The sequence below is a fragment of the Herpailurus yagouaroundi genome, unplaced genomic scaffold, assembly GCF_014898765.1.
Source record: "Herpailurus yagouaroundi ecotype Mexico unplaced genomic scaffold, PumYag 221, whole genome shotgun sequence".
NCBI lineage: Eukaryota > Metazoa > Chordata > Mammalia > Carnivora > Felidae > Herpailurus > Herpailurus yagouaroundi.
This window is the reverse complement of record NW_024412452.1, coordinates 9,557,221-9,582,919: the sequence shown is the minus strand read 5'-3', so window position 1 is coordinate 9,582,919 and position 25,699 is coordinate 9,557,221. Positions and strand designations below refer to the sequence as shown.

At 39.3% G+C, this 25,699-nt stretch overlaps 1 protein-coding gene and 1 non-coding gene across 3 annotated transcripts in view; both read right to left on the bottom strand.

The window, feature by feature from the left end:
- Positions 1–21,002, bottom strand: part of M1AP (meiosis 1 associated protein) — a 73,754-nt gene extending 52,752 nt beyond the window's left edge. For both annotated transcript variants that reach the window (XM_040458417.1, XM_040458418.1), the window contains exons 1-2: positions 20,939–21,002; positions 15,029–15,320 (exon numbers count right to left, since the gene is read on the bottom strand). In XM_040458417.1, the coding sequence (XP_040314351.1) occupies positions 15,029–15,268 (240 nt within the window). In that variant the 5' untranslated portion in view covers positions 15,269–15,320; positions 20,939–21,002. The remainder of the gene's footprint in view (positions 1–15,028; positions 15,321–20,938) is intronic.
- A 3,319-nt stretch (positions 21,003–24,321) lies between these two features.
- LOC121019320 (U6 spliceosomal RNA) lies at positions 24,322–24,424 on the bottom strand. Its single transcript, XR_005785533.1, has one exon. It is a non-coding gene; the product is annotated as a U6 spliceosomal RNA (small nuclear RNA).
- Between the last annotated feature and the right edge of the window lie 1,275 nt (positions 24,425–25,699).

The window sequence follows — 25,699 nt, the reverse complement described above, 5'->3', positions numbered from 1 at the left end:
ATTTATATAATATATAATATATATTATATATAATATATATAATAATATATATAATCTGTTACCTTTCCTAAGGATGTATATACATTTTGAGTAAATGTGGAATGAAAATTTGTAACATTATTTGAATTCCAAGCATCAATAGCAGGTGGGGGTTGGGTGCAGAAAAATGATTACTTGGGATAAGGAAACCTTCCTCACAAAGAGCAGAACTGAGCAATATTTGCAAAATGCACATACAATTTATAAGCATGAGCTTCAATACTGTCAGGGTACAAAGACTGCTTAAGTCAACCCCTCACTCACTCACTTCCACAGCTGCTTACTTTGTGAATATGCTCCTCTCCCTGAGTTTCTGGGAAAAACACAAGAAACAGGATGAAATGGTTACACAAAAAGAGCTTGCAATTTAGATGGGAAGATAAGAAACCTAGTCAAGAAAGCAATGAGAACAAATGAGACCATAGGTATAGACCAGAGGCCTTCAAGAATTTCTTTTCACGTACCCCCTAAAAGAATCTGATGAATGATTCGTTCATTCATTCATTCATTCATTCCAAGTTTTTACTTAAATTCCAGTTAGTTAACATATAGTGTAATATTAGTTTCAGGAGTAGAACTTAATGATTCGTAACTTACATATAACACCCATACTCATCACAAATACCCTCCTTAATCCCCTTCACCTGTTTAACTCCCCCAACCCCTGCCCACCTCCCCTCCAGCAAGCCTCAGTTTGTTCTCTATGGTTAAAACTCTGTTTTATGGTTTGCCTCTCTCTCTTTTTCCCCACTATGTTCATCTGTTTCATTTCTTATTTTCCACATATAGGTGAAATCATGGTATTTGTCTTTCTCTGATTGACTTAATTTCACTTAGCATAATAGTCTCTAGCTCCATCCACACTGTTGAAAGTGGCAAGATCTCATCCTTTTTGATGGCTGAGTAATATTCCATTATATATTATATTATATTATATTATATTATATTATATTATAATATATAAATATATATATATACACACACACCACATATTCTCTCTCCATTCATCAGTTGATGGACATTTGGGCTCTTTCTGTAGTTTGGCTATTATTGATAATGCTGCTATAAACGTCAGGGTGCATGCTCCCCTTTGAATCTGCATTTTTGTATCCTTGGGTAAATACCTAGTAGTGCAATTGCTGGATTGTAGTTCTATTTTTAACTTTTTGAGGAAGCTCCATAGTGTTTTCCAGAATGGATGCACCAGTTTGCATTACTACCAACAGTGTAAGAGGGTTTCCCTTTCTCTGCATCCTCACCAACACTTGTTGTTTCCTGTGTCATTCATTTTAGCTATTCTCATTGGTGTGAGGTGATATATCATTGTAGTTTTGATTTGTATTTCCATAATGATGAGTGATGTTGAGCATTTTTTCATGTTCTGTAAGCCACCTGTATGTCTTCTTTGGAAAAATGTTTATTCATGTCTTCTGCCCATTGCTTAATTTTCTGCCCACTGTTTTTTGGGTGTTGAATTTGTTAAGAAGTTCATCATATATTTTGGATACTAACCCTTTATCAGATATGCAATTTGCAAATATCTTCTCCCACTCCAAAGGCTACATTTTAGTTTTGTTGATTGTTTCCTTCACTGTGCAGCAGCTTTTTATTTTGATGACATCCCAGTAGTTTAGTTTTCCTTTTGTTTCCCTTGTTTCAGGAGACATATCCAGTAAGAAATTGTTACAGCCAATGTCAAAGAGGTTACTGCCTGTGTTCTCCTCCAGGATTTTGATGGTTTCCCGTCTCACATTTAGGTCTTTCATCCATTTGAATTTATTTTTGTGTATGGTATAAGAGAGTGGTCCAGTTTCATTCTTTTGCATGTTGCTGGCCAGTTTTCCCAACACCATTTGTTGAAGAGACTATCTTTTTTCCATTGGATATTCTTTCCAACTTTGTCAAAGATTAATTGTCCACATAGTTGTGGGTTCATTTCTGAGTTTTCTATTGTTTCATTGATCCATGTGTTTTTGTGCCAGTACCATACACTGTCTTGATCACTACAAGTTTATAATATAACTTGAAGTCTGGACTTGTAATGCCTCCAGTTTTTTTCTCTTTTTAAAGATTACTTTGGCTATTTGGGATCTTTTGTGGTTCCATACACATTTTAAGACTGTTTGTTCTAGCTCCATGAAAAATACTGGTGGTATTTTGATAGGGATTGCATTAAATATGTAGATTGCTTTGGGTAATATAGGCATTTTAAAATTTGTTTTTCCAATCCATGAGCATGGAATGTCTTTCCATTGTTTTGTGTCATCTTCAATTTTTTTCAACCATGTTTTATAGTTTTCAGAGTACAGGTCTATTTATCTCTTTGGTTAGATTTATTCCTAGGTATCTTATGGTTTTTGGTGTAATTGGGATTGAGTGCACTTGGTTTCAATCAAATGGGATTGATTCCTTGATTTCTCCTTCTGTTGCTTCATTATTTGTATTGAAATGCAATAGATTTTGGTATGTTGAAATTGATATGTTTGATTTTGGTATGTTGTGTCCTGCAACTTTACTAAATTTGTGTATCAGTTCTAGCAGTTTTTTGGTGAGTATTTTGGGTTTTCTATATAAAGTATCATGTCATCTGCAAATAGTGAAAGTTTGATTTACTCCTTGCCAATTTGTATACCTTTTATTTCTTTTTGTTGCCTAAATGCTGAAGCTAGGACTTTCAGAACTATGTTAAATAACAGTGGTGAGAGTGGACATCCCTGTCTTGCTCCTGACCATAAATGAAAAGATCTGTTTTTCCCCATTGAGATTACTAGTTGTGGGCTTTTCATATATGGCCTTTATTATGTTGAGATTTGTTCCCTCTAATCTTACTTTGTTGAGGGTTTTCATCATGAATGGATGTTGTGCTTTGTCAAATGCTTTTTCTGAATCAACTGAAAGGATCATATGATTTTTATCCTTTCTTTTATTAATATGGTGCATCATGTTGATTGATTTACAAATACTGAACCACCCTTGTAGCCCAAGAATAAATCCCACTTGGTCATGGTGAATGATTCTTTAATGTACTGCTGGATTCAATTTGCTAGTTTTTTATTGAGAATTTTTGCATCCATGTTCATGAGGGATACTGGCCTGTAGTTCTCTTTAAAATATTTTGTTTTTTGGGGGGCACCTGGGTGGCTCAGTCAGTTAAGCATCTGACTTTGGCTCAGGTCATGATCTCATGGTCCCTAAGTTCAAGCCCGTGTCGGGCTCTGTGCTGACAGCTTGGAGCCTGGAACCTGCTTCAGATTCTGTATCTCCCTCTCTCTCTACCTCTCCTCTGTTTGTGCTCTGTCTCTCGAAAATAAATAAAAACTTTAAAAAAATTTTTTAAGTGTTTATTTTTGAGACAGAGAGCGAGAGAGCGCACACACATGCAACAGGTGAGGGACAGAGAGAGGGAGAGAGATAACCCCTAAGCAGACTCCTTGCTGTCAGCATTGAGCCCAGTGTGGGGCTCAAACTCAGGAACCATGAGATCATGACCTAAGCCAAAATCAAGACTCAGATGCTTAACTGACTGAGCCACCCAGGCACCCCCAATTTTTTTAAAGTATATTTATTTATCTTTGAGAGAGAGAAAGAGAGAGAGAGAGAGGAAGAGTGAGTGAGCAGGGGAGGGGCAGAGAGAGAGAGGGAGAGAAAGAATCCCAAGCAGCCTCTGTGGCCATGAGCGCAGAGCTGGAGGCAGTGCTCAAATCCACAAACCATGAGATTATGACCTAAACCGAAACCAAGAGTCAGGTGCTTAACGGACTGAGTCATCCAGGCACTCCTGCATTTTTATTTTGAAAACTGAAACAAAAAGCTTGTTTCCTGTAATTAAAAAAATTTTTTAATAGGATGACCTCCTGATAGTTCTGCAAGGGGGATACAATAATCTTTAGGGAAGGGAAATGATCTTCCAAAAAGGTTTGAAAATATTGCCTATTTTGTATTGGAAAATTCTGCCAAATGCAATGGTTTTGGAAATACTGGAAATTAAGCCGTTCTTTCTTACATTAACCAAATAATAGGGCCACTTACTGCTTGAGAACTCTCCTGGTTGATAACTTGCTGTAGCTGGAGGCCATGCACCCAATTCATCTAAAAGATAACATCATTTAGAAACAAGCTAAACAGAAAGTAGGCTAAAACGTAACTATGCATTATATCTATATCCCTTGAAAATGGAATCTGATCTCTCAGGAACTCACTTGGATTCTGGAAGTGATTTTTAAAAAAATTTTTTTAACGTTTATTTATTTTTGAGACAGAGAGAGACAGAGCATGAATGGGGGAGGGTCAGAGAGAGGGAGACACAGAATCTGAAACAGGCTCCAGGCTCTGAGCCGTCAGCACAGAGCCCGACGCGGGGCTCGAACTCACGGACCGTGAGATCATGACCTGAGCCGAAGTCGGCCGCTTAACCGACAGCCACCCAGGCGCCCCCTGGAAGTGATTTTAAAATGCAGGCTTTGCAGAAACATTAATTGTCTAGAATGTGAAGAGCTCATATAGCTTGGCTGCGAAACAATTTCTGTACATCAAATGTTGATGATAGACTGATGAATTCTACAGAAAGTCTCCTATTCTTAGCTCTTTTTCCTCATGAATTGCCTAGGCAACATTCTATACAGCAACAGTGTAAATTGTTTTGACTTGAGTTCCAAATCCAAAAGATCAGGTCAGGGACCTATAGGGAGCTGTTAGATAAAGAGGGAGAAAATAGGTGGTAGGAAGATGAGGCCTGGTGCCTCTGAGCAAATTACCTGCAGTCTGTAATCTGAGCAGTCAAATGTCACACCTCCTCCTCCCCCTTCCTTGGATGGAAACTTTGGGATTACCATTGTGGAAGATTTAAATGTGCTTTAGGATGTTGCTGAGTTGAAATGTGGTCCAGAGAATCAGGTACTGAAGTTGCCTACAACATTGTTTGGAGTTATTATCTATTACATCACAAACTCAAGTTCTCTGTCTTAGATGTCTGGGTGGTTTCAAGGTGCAGAGTGGAGACCCTGATTCAGTTAGATGGGCTTTGCACAGAGAGGTGGACGCTGGGATAAATGGGTAAGGACTGATGGATCCTCACTGCATTTCTTTCAGCTTTGTGTAGACTAGTGGTACAAATGTGCCTAGAGGATGTTCTTTTCCTAGATCTAGTACCAGTGTGTTCTCCTTGCCCTAGGCAGTTTAGGATAACTCAGATTGATGTCTCATTGGAATTCAGATGAAAAAATTAGAATATACTTTAAGTCAGTGATTTTCAAAAATCTTTTTATCAAGTACAACTTTTTATTAAAAATTTACATAGACTCTATGCATACATTGCATTTTATCAGCACAAAGATATTTTTAATATCTTACTTTAAAAATTTCTATATATAATACATGCACCTGGTTCAAAATTTAAGGGTTATAAAATGATATGTGGAAAAAAAATTACCTTTCCACTCTCACCCTTCAGCTAACCAGTGGTTTCCTGGAGGTAATCAACATTGCTACCTTGTTGGGTATCTTCCCAGAGATTTTTTTCTTTACATGAAAGAAAATATAAAGGATAATTTTCTTCTTACCAAAATAAAAGAAACTATGATAGTCTTTTGTATCTTGATTTTGTTACATAGTATACTTGGGCAGTCCATCATTTCATTCAATAGATAAAAAGTGTCTTAATTTTTATAGCTACAGAGTGTTCCATTAATGAATGGAACATAATTTTATTTAACCAATTCCCTATTGACATTAGATCACTTTCAATCTTTTGCTACTGCAAACAGTGCTGAAATGATAATACTTAAATCATTTTTTCACATATGAAAATATATCTGTAGGATAAGTTCCTAAAGCAGACTTGCTAGGTTAAAGGGTATGATACTGTCATCAAATTGCCCACCATAGAAATTGTGTTAATTTATACACTCATAAATGGCATGTAAGTGTGCCTGTTTCTTTAAAACCTCATGAATAGTAAGTTATTAACTTAAAAAATATCTCTGGCAATCATACAGGTGAAAAATAATAGCATCTCAATGTACTTTTAACTTTTCCTTTTGTTAAGTGACATTGGACATATTTTGATATGTTGAAGGGCCATCTACATTTCCTTTTCTGAAAATTACCACGTATATCGTTTCTCATTTTCTATTGATTATTGATTCTATTGATTACCTTATTGATTATGTAGTACTGTTTGTTTGTTTTTTTGCCAAGCACATATTTTCCATTTTATACAGCTGAATTTTATTAATCTTTTATTTTTGGAATTTGGGGTTTTGTGTTATTGTTAGAAAAGCCTTTCTTCCTCTGGTATTTTCCCCCTTGCTCTGTGAGCTAATTATCAACATGTTGCTTCTCAGATCCAATTCACCCTTCAATATACCTCTGCAGTAATGGACAGAATCCCTTTAAACATTTCTCCTTACATGGACCATGATGTTAAACATTTGAGTAGAGAGCACTGGAAGAACACTGCAGGAGGAAGACACTTTCCTGCTGAAAGCGATGGGGTGTGAGTACATCTGATAGTGCTCCACACATGGGCCCGGAACTTGCAGAACCCTGATGTTACAGACTGAATGTTACATTCCCTTAAAATCCATATATTCAAGCCCTAATTCCCAATGTGGTGGCATTTAAAAGTGAGGCTTTTAGGAGGTAATTAGGTTTAGATGAGGTCATGAGGATGCAGTCTCCATGATGGGATTAGTGCCCTTATAAGAGGAAGGACACCAGAGCTCTCTCTCTTCACATGCATGCACTGAGGAAAGGCCATCTGATCACACAGCAAGTATCTACTGTTTGTAAGGCAGAAGAGGGCTCTCACCAGAACCTGGCCATGTTAGCACCCTGATTCTGGACTTCTAGCTTCCCAGATTTTGAGAAAATAAATGTGTACTGTTTAAGCCATCTAGTCTACAGTATTTTGTTATGACAGCCTGAACTAAGACACTGGCAACCACCTAGCCGTGGCTTGGTGATCACCTTTCAGCGGTCCTCTTGGCATGGAGCCATGCTTCAGGCCTCCTGCCTGCACTAATGCCCCACTCCATCTTTCACCTCAGAGATCTGTCTCCTGTGACCCTCCCAGTGATGCTGCTCTTTCCACAGGGACACTGTCTGCTCTAGGCATCCTGTCATCTCCACTCTGCACACTGTGCACCAGTCATTGATTATAGTTCACCTACACATGGAGGATTGCAGTAGCCATGGACCAGCTCTGGCTTGGGAAAACCAGTGAACTTCTCTGCATCCAGTGAGCTGCAACTATACTCACTCCAACTGGATCCGAACTCCAGCCTTGGGAAAGGAGTCCACTTTTCAAGTTTATCCTTTCTTGAGATCACTCTCTCAGGTCTAAGATACCATAAAAAGTTCTCTTGCATCTTCCTGTATAATTTTTTGTTCTATATAAGCCTTTATTGTCCTAATTAGAAATTTTTGTATTTGTTTTAGTTTTTATAACTACATGTTTATATAATTCCCTTATTTCTTTAGTACTATCCATTAATGAACAATAACAAAAATCTTCATTATAAACAATGACAAAATTTATATATTTCCTTTTCTTACTCTTCCCTTCCCTCTCCTGTAGCACTCAATTATAGTTTATTTTATTATCTTTACTGGAGTTTACTTTTATACTGTTTGATGTAATATATCCCTATTATTTGCCACTTTTAAATAATTTCATTTGAATGTCAGCTATGAAGCATGAGGAAATAAATGCGATAGCCAAATTAGACCACTATTTGTCCTAAAATTCCACTGTAGATCACACATGATTTAAATAATTCCTTTGTTCTAATGAAAAAATAAAAAGAATTGGTAAGATACTCACTGTAAGGGAATTTTTCTGAAATTCTGCTTTAAGAGATTAATCATTTTGGTCAGATTATTTATATTAAGGGCACAATGGATATAAAAGGAATTCTAATATTTTAATTATGATTCCTCTGTCATTATTCCTTATAAAAGGTTCAGGGTTATTTGACTATACTCAGAAATTAAATATGAGGAGTATATTGAGGTATTCATCTTGGGCAAGATTTCCTACCTCTTTCACCATTATATTTTGAGCTAATTTTGCAGATAGAAAATATTACATACTTATATAGGTTAGAGACAGAGGATTTAAGGTAACGTTTTTCCTTAAACAAAGACCAGATTGTTTTATACATAAGGTAATGATGTTATTCCAGTAATTTCCTTGACCTTTTATCCAGTGTTGAATTTACTGCTTTTTTGGCAGGATTTTTGCCTTGCAATTTTTCTGAGTTACCAGTCAGGGGTTTTTAGACTAGAAAGGTCTGCCTTTCTTAATGGAGTGATGAAAGGATCATGGGATTTATCTAGGGCTAAATGTACTGAGGAGTGCCTGAGGCATATAACATAGTCACTTGAGAAAGGGAAAAAGAATCCTTTAACCTTTGGGACATGAGCTCATCTCCCAAAAAGCCTCCTATGCTGGATATATTCCATTTGCCCTTCTAGATCACTCTCAACTTTTATCTACCCCTGTTGCTGGACAGAAGTTGGATAAAGCCAAAAGTGATCACAGGAAAGACATGCACAAGGAAAATGGCACAACAGAGGAACATACATGCCACATGGCTGTAACATCATTATCATTCTTACTGTGTCCCCAGTGTGCTAGGAGGAATATCATCACTGGATTATAGAGAATTATACATTTTGTTTATCCATTCATTAGTAACAGACATTCTGTTTCCAGTTTGGGGCTATTAGGAATAATGCTGCCATAAACATTCATGTAAATGTATTTGTGTGGACATATTTTCATTTCTGTTGGGTAGATTCTAAGGTGGAACTGTTGGGTTATATAGAAGGTGTATATCTAAATTTTTTAAGACATTGACAAACTATATTTTCTAAAGTGGTTGTTATCATTTTACCTTCCTGTCAGCAGTGAATGAGGGTTGTAGTTTCTCTCCATTCTCACCAACACTTGGTATTGCCTGTCAGTATTGCCTGTCTTTTTAAGGATAGACATTCTAGTGAGGATGTAAAATCATCTTTGTTTCTCTTTAGCTTTTTATTTTGAAATAATTATAGATCCACAGAAAGTTGCAAAATTGTACAGAGAGGTCCTATGTACCCTTCCCCCAGTTTCTTCCAGTGGTTACATGTATAACTATAGCACAATTTTAAAACCAAGAAACTGACCTTGGTATAATGTTTGAATTGAGTTTTATACCACATTATCACACCTGTAGATTCACATCTTGCTAGAGGTTTGTCAAAGTTCTTGATCATTTTGAAGAATCAGCTGTTTATTTCACCAATTTTCTGTTTTCAATTCCATTCATTTATGTTCTTTACTACTTCCTACCTTCAGCTTGCTTTGGGTTTATTTTGCTACTCCTTTTCTAAGTTTCCTGAGATGGGATCTTATGTTACTGATTTGAAATTTTTCCTTTTCTAATGTAAGCATTTAATGCTATAAATGTCCCTCGCAGCACTGCTTTAGCTGGATTTCACAAATTTTGATGTGTATTTAAATTTTCATGCAATTCAATGTATTTTAAAATTTTCCTTTGACATTCCTTCTTTGATCCATGAGTTATCTAGAAATGTGTTGATCAGTTTCCAAGTGTTTGGAGATTTTACTGGTTTCTGGGTTTTTTTGTTTTGTTCATTTATTTTTGAGAGAGAGAGACAGGCAGAGAGAGAAGGAGGCAGAGAATCCCAAGTAGGCTCCAGGCTGTCAGCACAGAGCTCTGTGTGTGGGGCTTGAACTCACAAACCATGAGAGCACAGCCTGAGCCGAAATCAAGAGTCAAATGCTTAACCGACTGAGCAACCCAGGTGCCCCTGGAGATTTTACTGTTAAGGTTTTGCTATTAATTAATTAATTCATGAGAGAGAGAGAGAGAGAGAGCGAGCGAGCATGAGTGAGGGAGAGGGGCAGAGGAACAGAGAGAGAATCTTAAGCAGCTTCCATGCTCAGCACAGAGCTTGAGGTGGAGCTGGGTCCCGTGACAATGGGGTCATGACCTGAGCATAAATCAGTCAGACACTCAACCCACTGAACCACCCAGGCACTCCATGTTTCTGTCTAGTTTGATTTTGTCCTGGGCAGTGAACAAACTGTATGACTTCAATTCTTTCAAATTTGCTGAAGTTTCTTTTATGGCCAAGGATATGGTCTATTTTGATCAAGTGTTCTGTGGGTGCTTGAAAAGAATGTGTATTCTGGTATTGTTGAGTGGAGTAGTCTATAAATGTTGATCCTATTGGTTAATATTTTTCTACATCCTCATTGATTTTCTTTCTAGTTGTTCCATCAATTGTCAAGAGAAGGACATTCAAAGTCTCCAACTATCATTGTGGATTTGTCTATTTCTTATTTCAGTTCTATCAGTTTTTGTTTCATGTATTTTATAGCTCAATTGCTTAGTGTGTACACACGTGATATTGCTATGTCTTCTTCTTGGTTTGACTCTTTTATCATCATTTAATATTCCTTTCTATACCTGATATTCTTTGGTAAAGTCTACTTTATTTGATATATTAATACAGCCATTTCTGCTTTGCTGATTAATGTATCAGGGTATATCTTTTTTCATCCTTATACTTTCCACCTACTTAAAAAAAAATTTTTTTTTTCATGTCTGCTGTTGAGAGAAAGAGAAAGAGAGAGAGAGAGAGAGCAGAGAGAGAGGGAGACATAGAATCTGAAGCAGGCTCCAGGCTCTGAGATGTCAGCACAGAGCCTGACGCGGGGCTCGAACCCATGGACCGCGATATCATGACATGAGCTTAAGTCAGGTGCTCCACCAACTGAGCCACCCAGGTTCCACAACTTTCCACCTACTTTTATTATAATTGATGTGACTTTGTTATAAATAGGATATATAGTTGGGTAATTTTTCCCCCACTCTGCAAATCTATTTCTTTTAATTGATATATTTAGACTATTTTCATTTAATGTAATTATTGGTATGTTTTAGCCTGCCAATATTTTGATTTCTTTGTTTCCTCAGTTTTTGTTTCTCTGTTTTATCTATCTTACTGTGGGTTACTTAAATTTTTTAAACATTTTTTTATATTCCCATTTTGATTTATCTTTAGTGCTTGAGTGTTTTTGCATAGATTTTTAAGTGGTTTCTCTGAAGTACTACATTATATACATTCTTTATGTAGAAAGTCTCTTTACTTTCCCATTTATAATGCAATTGTTTTAAGTATTTCCTCTATATACATTAACACCATATCAGACAATATTGTAAGTTTTTCTTTAACTGTCAAATATAATTTAGAAATCTCAATAGAAAGTCTATTGTATTTATCTGTATTTTATTCTTTCTGTTGTTCTTTCTTCCTTCTGGATATTCCAAGACTCTTTCTTTTATATTTTCTGTTTCAAGGACTTCCTTTAGGCATTCTGTTAAAATAGATCTGCTGATGACAAATTGTCTTAGCTTTCTTTCATCTGAGAATATCTATATTTCTGTTTCATTCCTTAAGGATATTTTCACTGGATACAAAGTTCTGGGTTAACAGTTCTTTTTCTTTTAGCATTTGAAAAATGTGACACTTCCTCTGGCCTCCTTGGTTTCTGATGAAAAAAGCTACTGTTCCTTATTTTTTTCCTTATAAGTAACATGTCAGTGCTCTTTGAAGAGTTTGCCTTTAGTTTTTATAAATTTAAATAATGATGTATCTTAGAACAAATTTATTTGCATTTATCCTGTTCGGGGCTCACCAGCCTCTTGAATCTTTAGGTTTATAACTTTTGCCAAATTTGGGAAAATTTCAGTGAATATTTCTTTGAATATTTTTTTTTCAGCTCCATCCTTCCTCTTTCCTCTTGAACTCTGATGGCACAAAGGTTAGATCTTTTGTTACAGTCTCACAAGTCCCTGAGGCTTTGTTCATTTTTTAAAGTCTGTTTTCTGTTACTCAGATTGGGTAATTTCTATTTATCTTCATGTTCGTTGATTCTTTTCTCTGTCCTCTCCATTCTGTTGTTGAGACCATCCACTGAAGATTTTTGTTTTTTAAATTTCAGTTACTGTATTTTTCAGTTCTAAAATGTGTATTTGGTGGTTCTTCTTTTTTTTAAAGTTTATTTATTCTTGGGGGTGGGGGGAGAGGAGCAGAGAGAAAGGGACAGAGAGGGGCCTGGAGAGGTCCTAAGCAGGCTCTGCATTGTCAGCATGGAGCCTGATGCAGGGCTCAAACTCACAAACTGTGAGATCATGATCTGAGCCAAAGTTAAGAGTTGGATGCTTAACGAACTGAGCCTCTGAGCTGCCCCTATTTGGTTCTTTATACTTCTTTTTCTTTGGTGAGACTTTCTATTTTTCCATCTGTCCGAGTATGTTCATAACTGCTTGCTGAAGCATTTTTACGATGGCTGCTTCAAAGTCTTTTTCAGCTAATTCCAACATCTGTGTCATTTCAGTGTTGGTGTCTGTTGTATCCTCATTCAAGTTGAGATTTTCCTGGTTCTTGATATAATAAGTGACTTTTTATTGTATTCTGGACATTTTGGGTATTAGAGGACTCTAGATCTTATTTAAACTTTTGCTTTAGCAGCACCCCCACCCCCCACCCTAATACTGTGCTAATGAGGAGAGTGAGGTTTCCACATAATTATTGCCAGGTGGCTTCTGATTACAGCCCAGAAGGGAGGGTGCCTTGTTACTTCTGGGTGAGAGTGGAAATTCTGGCTTTCTACATGGCTCCCATTGACACCCTGGAATGGGGAAGCTAAATTACCGTCAAATGGGCATATAAGTCCTTGCTTTTCACTAGGTCTTCAGTGACATCACGCTGCCTTGGAAGCTAAAAGGTACCTCATGTAGAGGCCACTTTGGGGCAACAGGCTTGAGCAATGGAATGTAGATTAAGGCAAAGGGCCCACAGTGACCCCAACCCTCTGGCTGATTACAGACCAGCCCATCAGGCAACCCACCTCGAAATGTCCATAAGCTCTAACTAACCAATAGGCTACTCAGAACCAGGCACAGTTACCAAAAAGGGGAAAATTCCATAATCCCCATACCTCCTTACCTTCCCATTTAAAAATGTTTATTCATTTTTGAAAGAGAGAGAGACAGAGCACAAGCAGGGGTGGGGCAGAGAGAGACACAGACACAGAGAGAGGGGGACACAGAATCTGAAGCAGGCTCCAGGCTCTGAGCCGTCATCACAGAGCCCAACAGGGGCTCAAACTCATGAGCTGCAAGATCATGACCTGAGCCAAAGTTGGATGCTCAACCGACTGAGCCACCCAGGTGCTCCCTTACCTTCCCATTTTAAATACAGTCTCCACCCACTGCCTATTGCAGTCTCCCCTTTACTATCCTGCTTGCTGCTCCCTTGTGGTGTATTCAATAAACTTCTATCTCCTTTGTTTTGCCTCTGCTGAATCCTTTCACCAGATCGTCATGCCACATTTGGGGGCCCCTTCTGATTGAGAGAGACATCACACCTCACTTCTGCTCCCACATGGCCTTCAGTCTACCTCCTCAGACACCACCTCAGTAGGGAGGGGAGAGATGTCCTATTTATGTTGGGTAGGAGGGTGGGAGTCCAGGCTCTAACGTGGTTTCCATAGACCCTAGGGGGAGGAAGTCTTATTCCCTCTAGGTAGGGATAAAACTCATGATTTTCCATTAGGCGTTCTCGGACTTTCCCAGCAGCAAGGCTACCTCAGGAAAGGGATGCACCAGAACCGCTGAAGTCTTTTACATCCCAGTGATTTATATAGGGGAGAAGGTGAAGATGTGCATTTCTTTGAGGAGGAGGAGGAGAGACAGTTGTCTGTGTATGAGAAAGCTTCATAAAAGCACTGCCCCTGGCCCAGCATTTGCCTCCTTAAATCTCAGGGGATTTTTCACCGGAGTCCTATGGGGAACTGTAGAGAAAATATTTTCATGCTTCTTCACAGTTAGGCATTCTGAGCAAAGAAAGCTGGAACCCTGGTCTTGGAAATTAAAGGGTGATTTACTAGCCAGAGACCTCTGAAGACATTTAGACCTGTTTCCCTGTGTTTACATTTCAAAGGGGGATAAAAGGGGTGAGTTGCTTACATTCCAAAGGACTGTAAATGCCAAGGTTTCTCTCCCTCTCTGGAGTGGAGGAGGGCAAGATGTGGCTTATTTACACTCTCAGATTAATAATTTTGGAGTTCCTCTTCTGTAGTATAAACTGTGGTTTCTCTCTCGATTGGATAGGGCCCCCCAAATGTGGGGTGGCAGTGGAGTGGAAGCCAGTGGTGCAGGAGGTGAAGGGATTCAACAGGGGCAGAAGTTTACTGCAAGGGAACAGCAGGCAAGACAGCAAAGGAGAGACTGCAATGAGGCAGTGGGTGGGGGCTGTATTTAAAAGGGGATGGTAAGGAGGTATGAGGATATATGGAATTTTCCCTGTTTGGTAACTGTGCCTGGTTCTTTCTTTTTTTATTTTAAAAATTAATTTATTTATTTTTGAGAGAAAGAGAGAGAGCACAAGTGGGGAAGGGGCAAAAAGAGAGGGAGACACAGAATATGAAGCAGGTTCCAGGCTCTGAGCTGTCAGCACAGAGCCGGACACGGTGCTCAAACCTGAGAACCTCATGACCTGAGCTGCAGTTGGATGCTTAACAGACTGAACCACCCAGGCACCCCATTAAAAAAATGTTTTAAAATTTATTTTTATTTTTTTCTGGTTCTAAGTAGTCCACTGATCAGTTAAGACTTATGGATATTTTGAGGTGGGTTGCCTGATGGGCCTGTACACTGTATTCAGCCAGGTGGTTGTTGTGGGCTCTTCTGCCTTGATCAAATTTCCACTGCTCAAACCTATTGTCTAAAAGCGGCCTCTACATAAACCCCTCATGTGCAGGATGACATCTGGCTCTCCCTGTGTTGCCTGTGGGGTACTGGGTGTAAGGAATGGGCACAGTTACTGCTTTAAGTCATAATAACTGTGATCTCTGTTCCAGAAACCTCATAGTTGTTTTCAGGATAAAATGATCAAATATAGATATACTCACCACAAAGGGAAGGATACATTCATGCTGATTTTGTACCATGTATAAGCTGAAGAGGGACATGCGGCTGGGGCCCATCAAGCTGCAGGCTAGACAGAAAAAGTTCTGCAGAGCCTCACAGAGGTTGGAGCAGATGTGAGCCCAGGACGGTAGAGCAATATGCACAATGAGAAGCCTTGGAGGTTGCTGGTAAATCTGCGTGGGAGTGGAGGGCCCTTTACCAGTACTTCGCCCATGATACATGCCAACCAGACCAGAGGTGGAACTGCAGTCACTACCTGGATGTTCTCTGTACCTATAAGGAAGGAAAGAGAAATCACTGCCTTTCATAAAACTGAATTATATGCTTGGTTGAAATGATGAACACAGTCCTAGAGAACTAAATCCAGAAAGGAGTCAGACTGGGGATTAAGTCAAGTTTCTCTAGGCTATCCCATCTTAACTCCCAAGGGATCTAGATGTTTACCTATAACGTAAGGCTGAGACTGCTTACAGATGCTGAGTGGAACTAAACAAAAAGTGACACAAAAGCCAAATTTCAGTCTTAAAGTAAGCTACCTGCCCTCATAAACTTTATTTATGTATCGGCATCTATTGTTCTATCTTTTACAATTTGTTTCCATGACTGCCTCTCCCAGTACATTGTGAGATTCCCAAGGGGGAAGAACCGGACTTGCCAACTTGATCTATCAGTGTTTAGCACAGTGTTTATTTGGTATGTAGGAACTTTCTTTCTTTCTTTCTTTCTTTCTTTCTTTCTTTCTTTCTTTCTTTTTGAAAGAGAGAGAGAGAGTGCGAGAGAGCAAGCACAAGTTGCGGAGGGGCAGAAAGAAAGGCAGACACAGAATCTGAAGTAGGCTCTAGGCTCTAAGCTGTCAGCAGAGAGCCTGACGCGGGGCTCGAACTCAAAGCTGTGAGATCATGACATAAGCTGAAGTCAGACACTTAACCAACTGAGCCACCCAGGCATGCCCAAATATCATTCTTTTTTTTTTTTTTTTTTAAATTTTTTTTTTTCAACGTTTATTTATTTTTGGGACAGAGAGAGACAGAGCATGAACGGGGGAGGGGCAGAGAGAGAGGGAGACACAGAATCGGAAACAGGCTCCAGGCTCTGAGCCATCAGCCCAGAGCCCGACGCGGGGCTCAAACTCACGGACCGCGAGATCGTGACCTGGTTGAAGTCGGACGCTTAACCAACTGCGCCACCCAGGCGTCCCCCAAATATCATTCTTAATGGTGATATTGAAAGCTTTCTATCTGACTAGGAGACTGCTAACACCACTTCAACACTGTAGTGAAGGCAGCAATAAGAGGCAAGATAAATAAATATGACACATTGCAGGCACATAAATAAATATGACAAATAAAAAAACTGTTATTATTTGTAAATGACAGGATTGTGTATACAGAAAATCTAAAAGAATTTATAATTTTATAGTTTCTCCCAAAAGGTCTCATCTTTTGTTAAATTTTATTCTTAGAGATCTTATTTTTTTAATGTTAACTTATATGACATCTTTTTAAATTTAATTGTTAGTTTATTGCTAATATATAGAAATAAAGTTGATGTTTGTACATTGATTTTGTATTTAACAACCCAGCTGCACTCTCTAATTACAATAATTTATTTGTAAATCCTTTTGGATTTTTTGTCCACAATCATATAATCTGTGAATAATGACAGGCACTGGGATACATGAGCAAAGTCAGATCATAACAGCAAAAGGCTATTAGTGACAGTCTTATTCATAATTGGTGCAAACTGCAAACAACACAAATGTCAATCCACATTAGAATGGATAAATTCTTGTATCATCACACATGTAGCATGAAAATGAATGAAATAGTTACACACAACAGGGATGATTCCAAGAAACAAAATATAAGCAGCAAGACACAAAGAATACATATAGTACAAATCTGTCTACATAGATTTTATTTTATTTTGAGAGAGAGGCATGAGAGCACATGAAAGCAGGGGAAGGGCAGAAGGAGAGGGAGAGAGAATCTTTTTTTTTTCTTCATCAGGAAGATTTTATTTCATTTTTTATTTAAAAATTAAAAAAAAATGTTTATTTACTTTTAAGAGAGAAAGAGAGACAGAGTACAAGTGGGGAAGGGGCATAGAGAGAAGGAGACACAGAATCAGAAGCAGGCTCCATGTTCTGAGCTGTCAGCACAGAGCCTGATGTAGGGCTCGAACTCACAGACTGAGAGATCATGACCTGAGCTGAAGTCAGAAGCTTACCTAACTGAGCCACCCAGGTGCCCCTATTTTTAAATGTTTAATTTTTTTTTATTCACCACTGAATTCTCCCCCTGCCCTTTTTTTTTTTTAATATAAATTTTAGTTAGTCAACATACAGCGCAATATTGGCTTCAGGAGTAAAATTCAGCGATTCATCACTTACATACAACACCCAGTACTCCTCACAAGTGCCCTCCTTCGTACCCATCACCATCTAGCCCATCTTTCACCCACCTCCCTCCATCAACCCATAGCTTGTTCTCTATCATTAGGAGTGCGAGACAGAATCTTAAGCAGGCTCCTTACCCAGCACAGAGCCCAGTGAGGGGCTAGATCTCACAACTGTGAGATCACAACTTGAGCTGATATCAAGAGTTAGACACTCAACCAACTGAGCCACCCAGGCACCCCTATTTCCTGAACTTTATTGTGGTTACATGGGTGCTCACTTTATAATTATTAAGCTGTATTTTTCATGTTTTATGAAATGTTCTCTCTATATGTTGTATTTAATAATAAAAATATTTCAAAAAGAATATTAGGAAAATCATAAAAGAAAATTTTTTTAGATTAAAAAAATATGTTCCCATCTTGGGGAGCTAAAATAATTCCATATAATTGTCTGTTAGCTAAAGAATGCAGGGAATATAAAAACTTCTTTGATGTCCCCAGGTCCAAGAGAAATATCCTATTATTTATGATAATTTTCAGAAACATTTTGGAATTTATGATCTTTAAAAATGACCTAATAGTACATAGATAAATGTGTTCCCCAAAATCAATCTGTGAATTTATTCCTCTTCAATCTTTCCTTTTTGGTTAGTGGAACTCAGCGTTTGTTCAATAATTTTTTATTGAGTTCCAACTATGTGCCGAGGACAGCTGAACAAATAAGTGAATGAATATGCTAATCTCTTAAAAATAATCTTGAACTAGAAATCCAAATCAATGACTAATGTATTCAGCAAGAAAGCAAATATTGTAATATATTTTAACTGTACTTTTAAATTAAGTGCATGAAACCAATGTAATGCTGAATTTGAAACTAACACACAGATTCATATAGACAGGCACCCAGACAGAGGCCTTATTTAATGCAGAATGAGCTTCCACTCCCTCTCTCCATCCTCCTTCACATTTGAAACTCTTGTCATTTTAGAGTATGGGCAGTTCTAAGTTTGGATGGTTCTAATATATACAAATATCTTGCTAGAGTTTAGTTCATTAACACCAGTCCCTCATTAACACAGCTCAAATTTCAGTTATTGTGGAATATTAACTGTGAGTACTTACATGAAATATAAATCACAGCTAGCTCTTCAGTCCACAAATCACTACATAAACAACAGATGCTCATCATGATCAGTGATCAATTATGTCACTTCTTTCAAGGTCTGTTAGTGACTAGTCACTGCATATCACTTATTTGGTTTAAGCGCAAACAACAAAGCGTGTAGTTGTTTTACCTCCTTGTCTGTTAGTGATAAACCCATGTAACATTCTACAAAAATGGATAATTGAAAGAGGGAATTGGCTAAAATTGGCCATTTCAAGATGAAAGTGTAGCGAAGAAATGATATGTGGTAATGCTAAAAAGTGAAAGTGGGATAGAACATAAATGGACTTCTAGAAGAAAAAGCTGACTGTAACAATGCTGACAATGCCACCATTTGATAGACTCTAGATAAGCAGCTAGAGGATCTTAGCGAAGGTGAACCTAACCTAACATAAATGGGGAAGTGGTTGTGACAAAAAGTGTGAAGACAGCCCAGAGAAAGTGCCACCAGCAAAAAACTGTATATTAAAGGATCTCTTGGAGATCCCTGGAAAGCCCAAGGGATATAATGTTGAAAGTTGATCCAAGCATAGAAAGGAGTATGACAATTAGCTAAGGCATAAAGAAGATGCGTGCTGGATCATAAGTTGTACAATGAGGAGAAGACAAGCACAAGCACTGTTCAAACTATTCTTTTTTTTTTTACAAAGAAATAGAAGACTCTGATATTCAAGGTTTCTAATGTTTTAAATTACAGTGTCTAAATAGATACTAGCTTTACTATTTTTCATTTCCCACTTAGAGCTGATGGTAAAAGAGATTTTAACATTCTGACAATTTTGAGAGGTCCTGGAACAAATTTAATTTTTCCCCATTGATGATTAAGATTACTTTGAACAGTTTCAGGTTGCACTGTCATTTTTTTTTTTAATTTTTTTTCAACGTTTATTTATTTTTGGGACAGAGAGAGACAGAGCATGAACGGGGGAGGGGCAGAGAGAGAGGGAGACACAGAATCGGAAACAGGCTCCAGGCTCTGAGCCATCAGCCCAGAGCCTGACGCGGGGCTCGAACTCCGGGACCGCGAGATCGTGACCTGGCTGAAGTCGGACGCTTAACCGACTGCACCACCCAGACGCCCCTTGCATGGTCTTTCTTAAATCCCACACTTATGTGCAATTCCAAGACTGTCCTTTAAATGAGGTAAGAGGCAGCTCTCTTCCCTATATTCTCAAACATGATCAATGAATGCTCTGATGTATCTGGGCATAGTTGTAAGCAGGATCTGACAATTTTTGATCCTGTACTCCCCACTTTTGTCAAAACACCCACCTGTTGGGGTCTCCCTGCAAACTGGTTTAACCTGGAACTCTACTCGGCCTTGAACCACCAAAAGCATCAAGTTACTCCCTTACTAAAAACCCATCAATGGCTTCCAATTACACTTGGAACAAAACCCCAAATCCTTATCCTGGCCCCGAAGTTCTGCATGTATCTCCTTCCCAACTCTCCATCGCTGGCCATGCCATCCCCTGTCCAACCTCCTCCCACCCTTCTCTGTCCCTGACGCACCTTTCAGGTCCACAAACACTTGGGCCTTTCATTCCTTCAGCTGCTGAAGTTCTTTACCATCACTACCCTCCTTAACCTGACTCATTCTTTAGGTCTCAGGCTTTAGGTCTTAATAGGTTAGGGCCTCTTTACGTGCCCTCCCTCACAAAAGCACCTATACCATGTCGGTAGAGCCCTTAGGACACTGTGTGTGATAAACTATTTAATGGTTCTTCCTTCCGCAGGGCCGCATTAAAAATGTCGTGGATCCTAAGCACTTTTGCCTTTGTGAGCCCCTACCTCATTAAAAAAAATTTAATAAAATAATAATAATTAATAGATTTTCGTGAGCCCTAAAAATTTCACTTTTTTCTTTTGTTGTAAGAAAAAAAAAATCAAAACATTTTCTTTGAACCTGAGGGGTCGTTGTTTTCCTGACTTTACAAAAAGTTAGAAAACCGTCGTAGCCCCCCGCCCCCAAAGCGTCGAGGGCCCTGGACACCGCGCCTACAGCGTCTGGCGGACTGGCCACCCATCCCCCAGGCCCGGGAGGGCCAGCCAAGGACACGCGGCGTCAAGGATCTCAGACACGTGCGCGGAGGGACGAGAACCCGCGGTGGTTGAGGATCTGTGGGCGTCAGTGTTGCCCAGGCCTGGTTCGCCAACGCCGCCCTGAGGGCGCCCGAGCTCGGCCCAAGCTCACCCTGTGAGGCGCTGTCGGCCGCTCTCTCTCGGGGCCATCCTCCAGCTGAGGCCCTCGGCCCTCCACCTGCCCTGAGGCGGGGAGAAAGTGCGGTATTCCCCCCTTGTTTTGGGAAGGCTAAGACCCCATTACCTGCACCTCTAGGCTCTCGGAGTGCGCCTGCGCCGTCGAAAGCGCCCGCGTCCGGCAGGCTGCGGCTGCGCAGGACTGCTCACTGAGCGCACCGCCTCAGGGGCCGTCTCAGGGTCTACCTCAGGGCCACAGTCTCCGAGCCCCCGGGCGCCAGGGAAATGGCCCTATTTTGGCCCTGAGGTAGAGTTTTGGATATCTCTTTGAGAGTATCATGCTAAACTTGACACTTCTTCGGTAGTTAAACCCCACCCCCAATTAAACATTCCAGTAACACCTCCCCCTCCCCCCCTCCCAGCAATGAGACATTCCAGGGGGCACCGCCATTGTGTCCTTAGCTTTAACCTTTCTCTTCCACATCATTCATTCACTTATTCAGTTGGTCACTCTTTTATTCAATAAATATTTGTTGAGGGCACACTATGTGCCAGGCACTGTGCTAGGATTGGGGTACACTGGACACACAATGGTCCCCTGCCCTCATGGAAGTTAGAGTTTAGTTTACCTTCAAGAAGTCCTTTCAAGTCTTCAAACCTCTACATCCCAAGAGGGTCTGCCCGTCTCTACTCATGCTCGTTCTCATTTGCTTGCTGATGATTCCTATAGTCCCTTTGCCAAAATCCAGTTGAGATAGGATCATTTGGCTGATCCGGGTCTTCAACCCTGGTTGAAGGAATTCCTCTCTGAATTAGCCCACAGGAGAGGAGAAAATAATGCTAGTACCAAACCAGAAATGGACAAGCGCTTTCCCCTGTTTCCCTGTTTATTGTCATCTCTTTCCACCCCTCACTCAGTTCATTGCCTGCTATGCAGGTTGGGGGAGGGAAATCAGTTTACCAACGAGTGATTCAGGACGAGTTAGAACCAATAGGAAAAGAACCACCTGCCTATGTTTTAGTCCTACAACACCAATTTTTGGTCCCCTCAACTGCTCCTCAGAGTAAAACCAGAAATACTTAATCCAGGCTCCCAGGTGTAATCTGATCAATAGACTTCCTGTGATTCAATATAAAGTGTAGCTTCTCAACATGTCTTCTTTCTCACATACTCCAAATTAGTCTTCCTGTCTTTAATTTCCAGATTATTCTATACATTGATGCTAGAATTATCCTAGTAAAAATATATTTGATGACATCATTCTTTGGCTTAAACATATTTTTGTTTTTGTTTTTTGTTTTGCTTTGTTTTGGTTACAAAGGCTGTTATAACTGACTCCACTTACCTTATCAGGCTCAACTCAAACAATATCCTTACACTGATTGCAAATCACATCACCTATTGCTCCCAGCTACAGTAAATTTCTCTGTTTCTCTATAAATTGTTTTATCTATCTGGAGTAGCATTTATTAGATAATGTGCCAAAGACTGTGCTAGATGTGGGGGAATATGATGTGATTTCCCCAAGATTCTACTAAACTCGGAGGGTGACAACCTGCATGAAGAAAGCAACCTGCATGTTTTAAACTAAAGGGAGGGCAACTGGCCAAAGGCATCAGATACTGTCTTAGAAATCCACTGTCATATTTGTGAAGACCACAGGCTGTTCCTAGCCAATGCCTGAGTGTGGTCGGGATACTAAGGAAGAGTTGATCCTGGGAGGCACAGGATGCTTCATTCCCTCTCTTCTTCACCTAGGGTTAGACTTGCATCACATCTGACTGCTCTTGAAGGCTTTCCCAGCCATTTCCCTTTTCCCTCACAGGTGTTTCCCTGGTAAAATCCTTGTACATTTAATCTCATCTTGGTGTCTGCTTCTCAGAGGACCTAGACTAACTCATGAATATTTGAACAAGTAATTTCAGACAATAAAATAAACACGAACAAAGATAAAAAGCATTTACCAAATATTTATTGGCTGCCTACTATATACCAGACACCGTGCTAGGATCTGAGAATACAATAATCTTTGCCCTCCTGGGGCTTAAAGCCTATGAGGGACAGACAAGTACTTGGGCAATGGGCAATGTGGTGTGATATGGGCTATGGCAAGGGAAGTACAAGGTTATGGGAACATATAGGAAAAGCACAGACTTGGAGAATTGGGAATGCTTCCTAGAGAATGGGATTATCATTCTGAGCTTAATCAATAGAGTGAATAGGAGTTAGCCAAATAAGGGACATGGAGAATATTCCATGTAGAGGGAATTCTTAAGAGGCTCAACCAGTCCAGAGCACAGCATGTGGAAGAGGTAGGCAAGAGGCCAGAATATAAAAGGTCCTGTGGACTATATTAAGGATTTTGGATTTCATCCCATAGCGAAGGTATGGTGAGGAGCTGGACTGATGTGTTTCAAGCAAAGGAGTGATCTGATTTGTGTACTGGAGAGAAAATTCTATCTTCCCTGAAGGGAATGGATTGGGGGCTGGAGTTGGGGTGGTGGTGCCTGGTGATGGAAGCAGGACAGGAGTAAGAAGTAGACCAGGCAAGAGATGATGGCAGCTTGAATAAGGGTGTTAGTAGGGGGATACAAAGATGTGGAGGAGATATTTAGGAGTTAAAATGAATAGGTCTTCATGAGTAATTGGATCGATTAGGAGGAATCCAGAATGACAGAGCCTAGAACATCATAGGCATTCACTGAATACTTATTGAAGAATGAGTGCAAATTTTCTGGCTTGGATAGCTGGAAAGATAGTGGTGCTATATACAGATATAAAAAAAAAAAACATTGGTTCTACCGTCTTACCCAGTTACCCAGGCTGGTGTGGGAGTGAGGATGACAGTTCTGTTTTGGACATGTTGAAAGCAAGGTGCCTGTGGTACACTGAGTGGAGATGTTCAACAGCCAGTTAGATATATGTGTCAGAAACTGAAGAGAAAAATATGAGTTGGAGATGTAGATTTAAGGAATAGATATTGATTTAGTATGAGTCAGTCAGCTTAGAGCAGCGATTTTTCTCAAAGTGGGGATCTCAATCTATTAATAGGTAGTAAAATCAATTTAGTGGGCTGCAACCAGCATTTAAAAAAATGAAAGATAATAAAGTGCAATCCCATAGAAAATATCAGGGTTTAACTCCTGAATTAAAGAAATATAGTGAAAGTATGACTTTGTGAAAGTTTACTTCACTACTACAAAAGTACTTAAGTATGACTAGGTTGCAATGTAAAAAAGAACTTCATATTGTGTGTTGCTGCCACAAAATGGAAAGAGTTCTTTGAAAACAAACAAAAGACAAAAAAAATCAATATTTAAACCATATTCAGAGAAGGGCTAAGGTCTAGGTTAGATTGTTGGGGAGCAGCTAGGGAGAGGCATATATCAGTGCCAAAGGAAATAGCACAGAGGAGGGTCCTGTTGTGTTGAGGCTGGTGTATTAGAAAAAAAGTTTCAGAGAGAAGACTTGAAGTATCAATCTTCAGTGTCTATTTTCCCTTTTAGACTAAGCAATTTGAATCCAGGATCCATGTTTTGCATGTCACGCTTGTGCAGGGGCCATGCTAATCTCTGTATTGTTCCAATTTTAGTATATGTGCTGCCAAAGCAGGCAGCAGGAATCTTTTTAATAATCTTTATCTATGTTACTTAATAAAATGCCTAGCACATCATAGGTCCTCAGTAACCACTGAATAAATAAAACAGAATTTGCACCTTAGAGAGGTTACCCTGATGATAACTTGGAAAGAGATTGGAGGCAGGTTTTTTTGTTTTTGTTTTTTTTTAATGAAACTATTGCATAGTCTAGGTGAGCAATAATAAAGTCCTGAATTATGATAATAATTGAAAGAAAATGACAAATTTAAGTTATTTATGATTCATAAGTGTAAGTTATCAGGACAAGATGACTGCTTACATTTGGACATGGTAGACAACCTCCAGGATGGTCCACTGAAATTCTTGTATTCCATCCTTGTGTTATCCCTCCCCACAGTGCATGAGGATTGGCCTGTGTGACCGACAGAATATGGCAGAAGTTATATTTTTACTTCTGAGGCTAGATTATAGAAGACATTGTGGCTTTCACCTTGGTTTTTGGGATTACTAGCTCTAAAGAAGTAATACTATATTGTGAAGACATCCCAGCAACCCATGGAGAGGTCCATATGGAAAAGAATTGAGACTTATTACCAATAGCCAGCATCAACTTGCCAGGCATGAAATTAAGCCATCCCAGAAGTGGATCGTCCAGCCCTAGTCAAGCATTCAGATGACTAGTGGCTTCATCCAATATCATGACTATAAACTCATGAGAGACTGGGAGCTAGACAACCCAGCTAAACTACTCCTGAATTCCTGACACACAGAGATAATAAATGTTTATTGTTGTTTTAAGCCACTAAATTTTGATGTTAATTTGTTACATCTGGTATGCAGCCTAGATAACTAAGCAATGGGGAATATAAGAGAAGAAAGCAAAGATTACCTACAAGGCTATAAATTGGAGGACTAAGTGCTTGATGATCAGGGAGGGTGTGATGATGGAGACAGTGAGTTATTTTCAGGTCCTGTGTTTGTCTTGTATGTAGGATTTCCTAGTGGACATATCCAGAGTCTTTGCCCCCCTCACTCTCAAAGGCCTACTACTTATCCTTGAACACTCAGTTCAGATGTCATTTCTGTGAAACCTTCTTGATTTTCTCAGGCAAAACCTAACTTTTATGAGCATTTATTGCACATTTTTATGCAAACATAAATCACTTTGCCTTGCAATGATCTATTTGCAGTTATTGGTGAAATGCTTGCTAAAATAATAATTTTGAGAAATGTGGTGTGTTTACCCATTTACACACATATTTTCCCTGGTAGTACAGATATGGACATT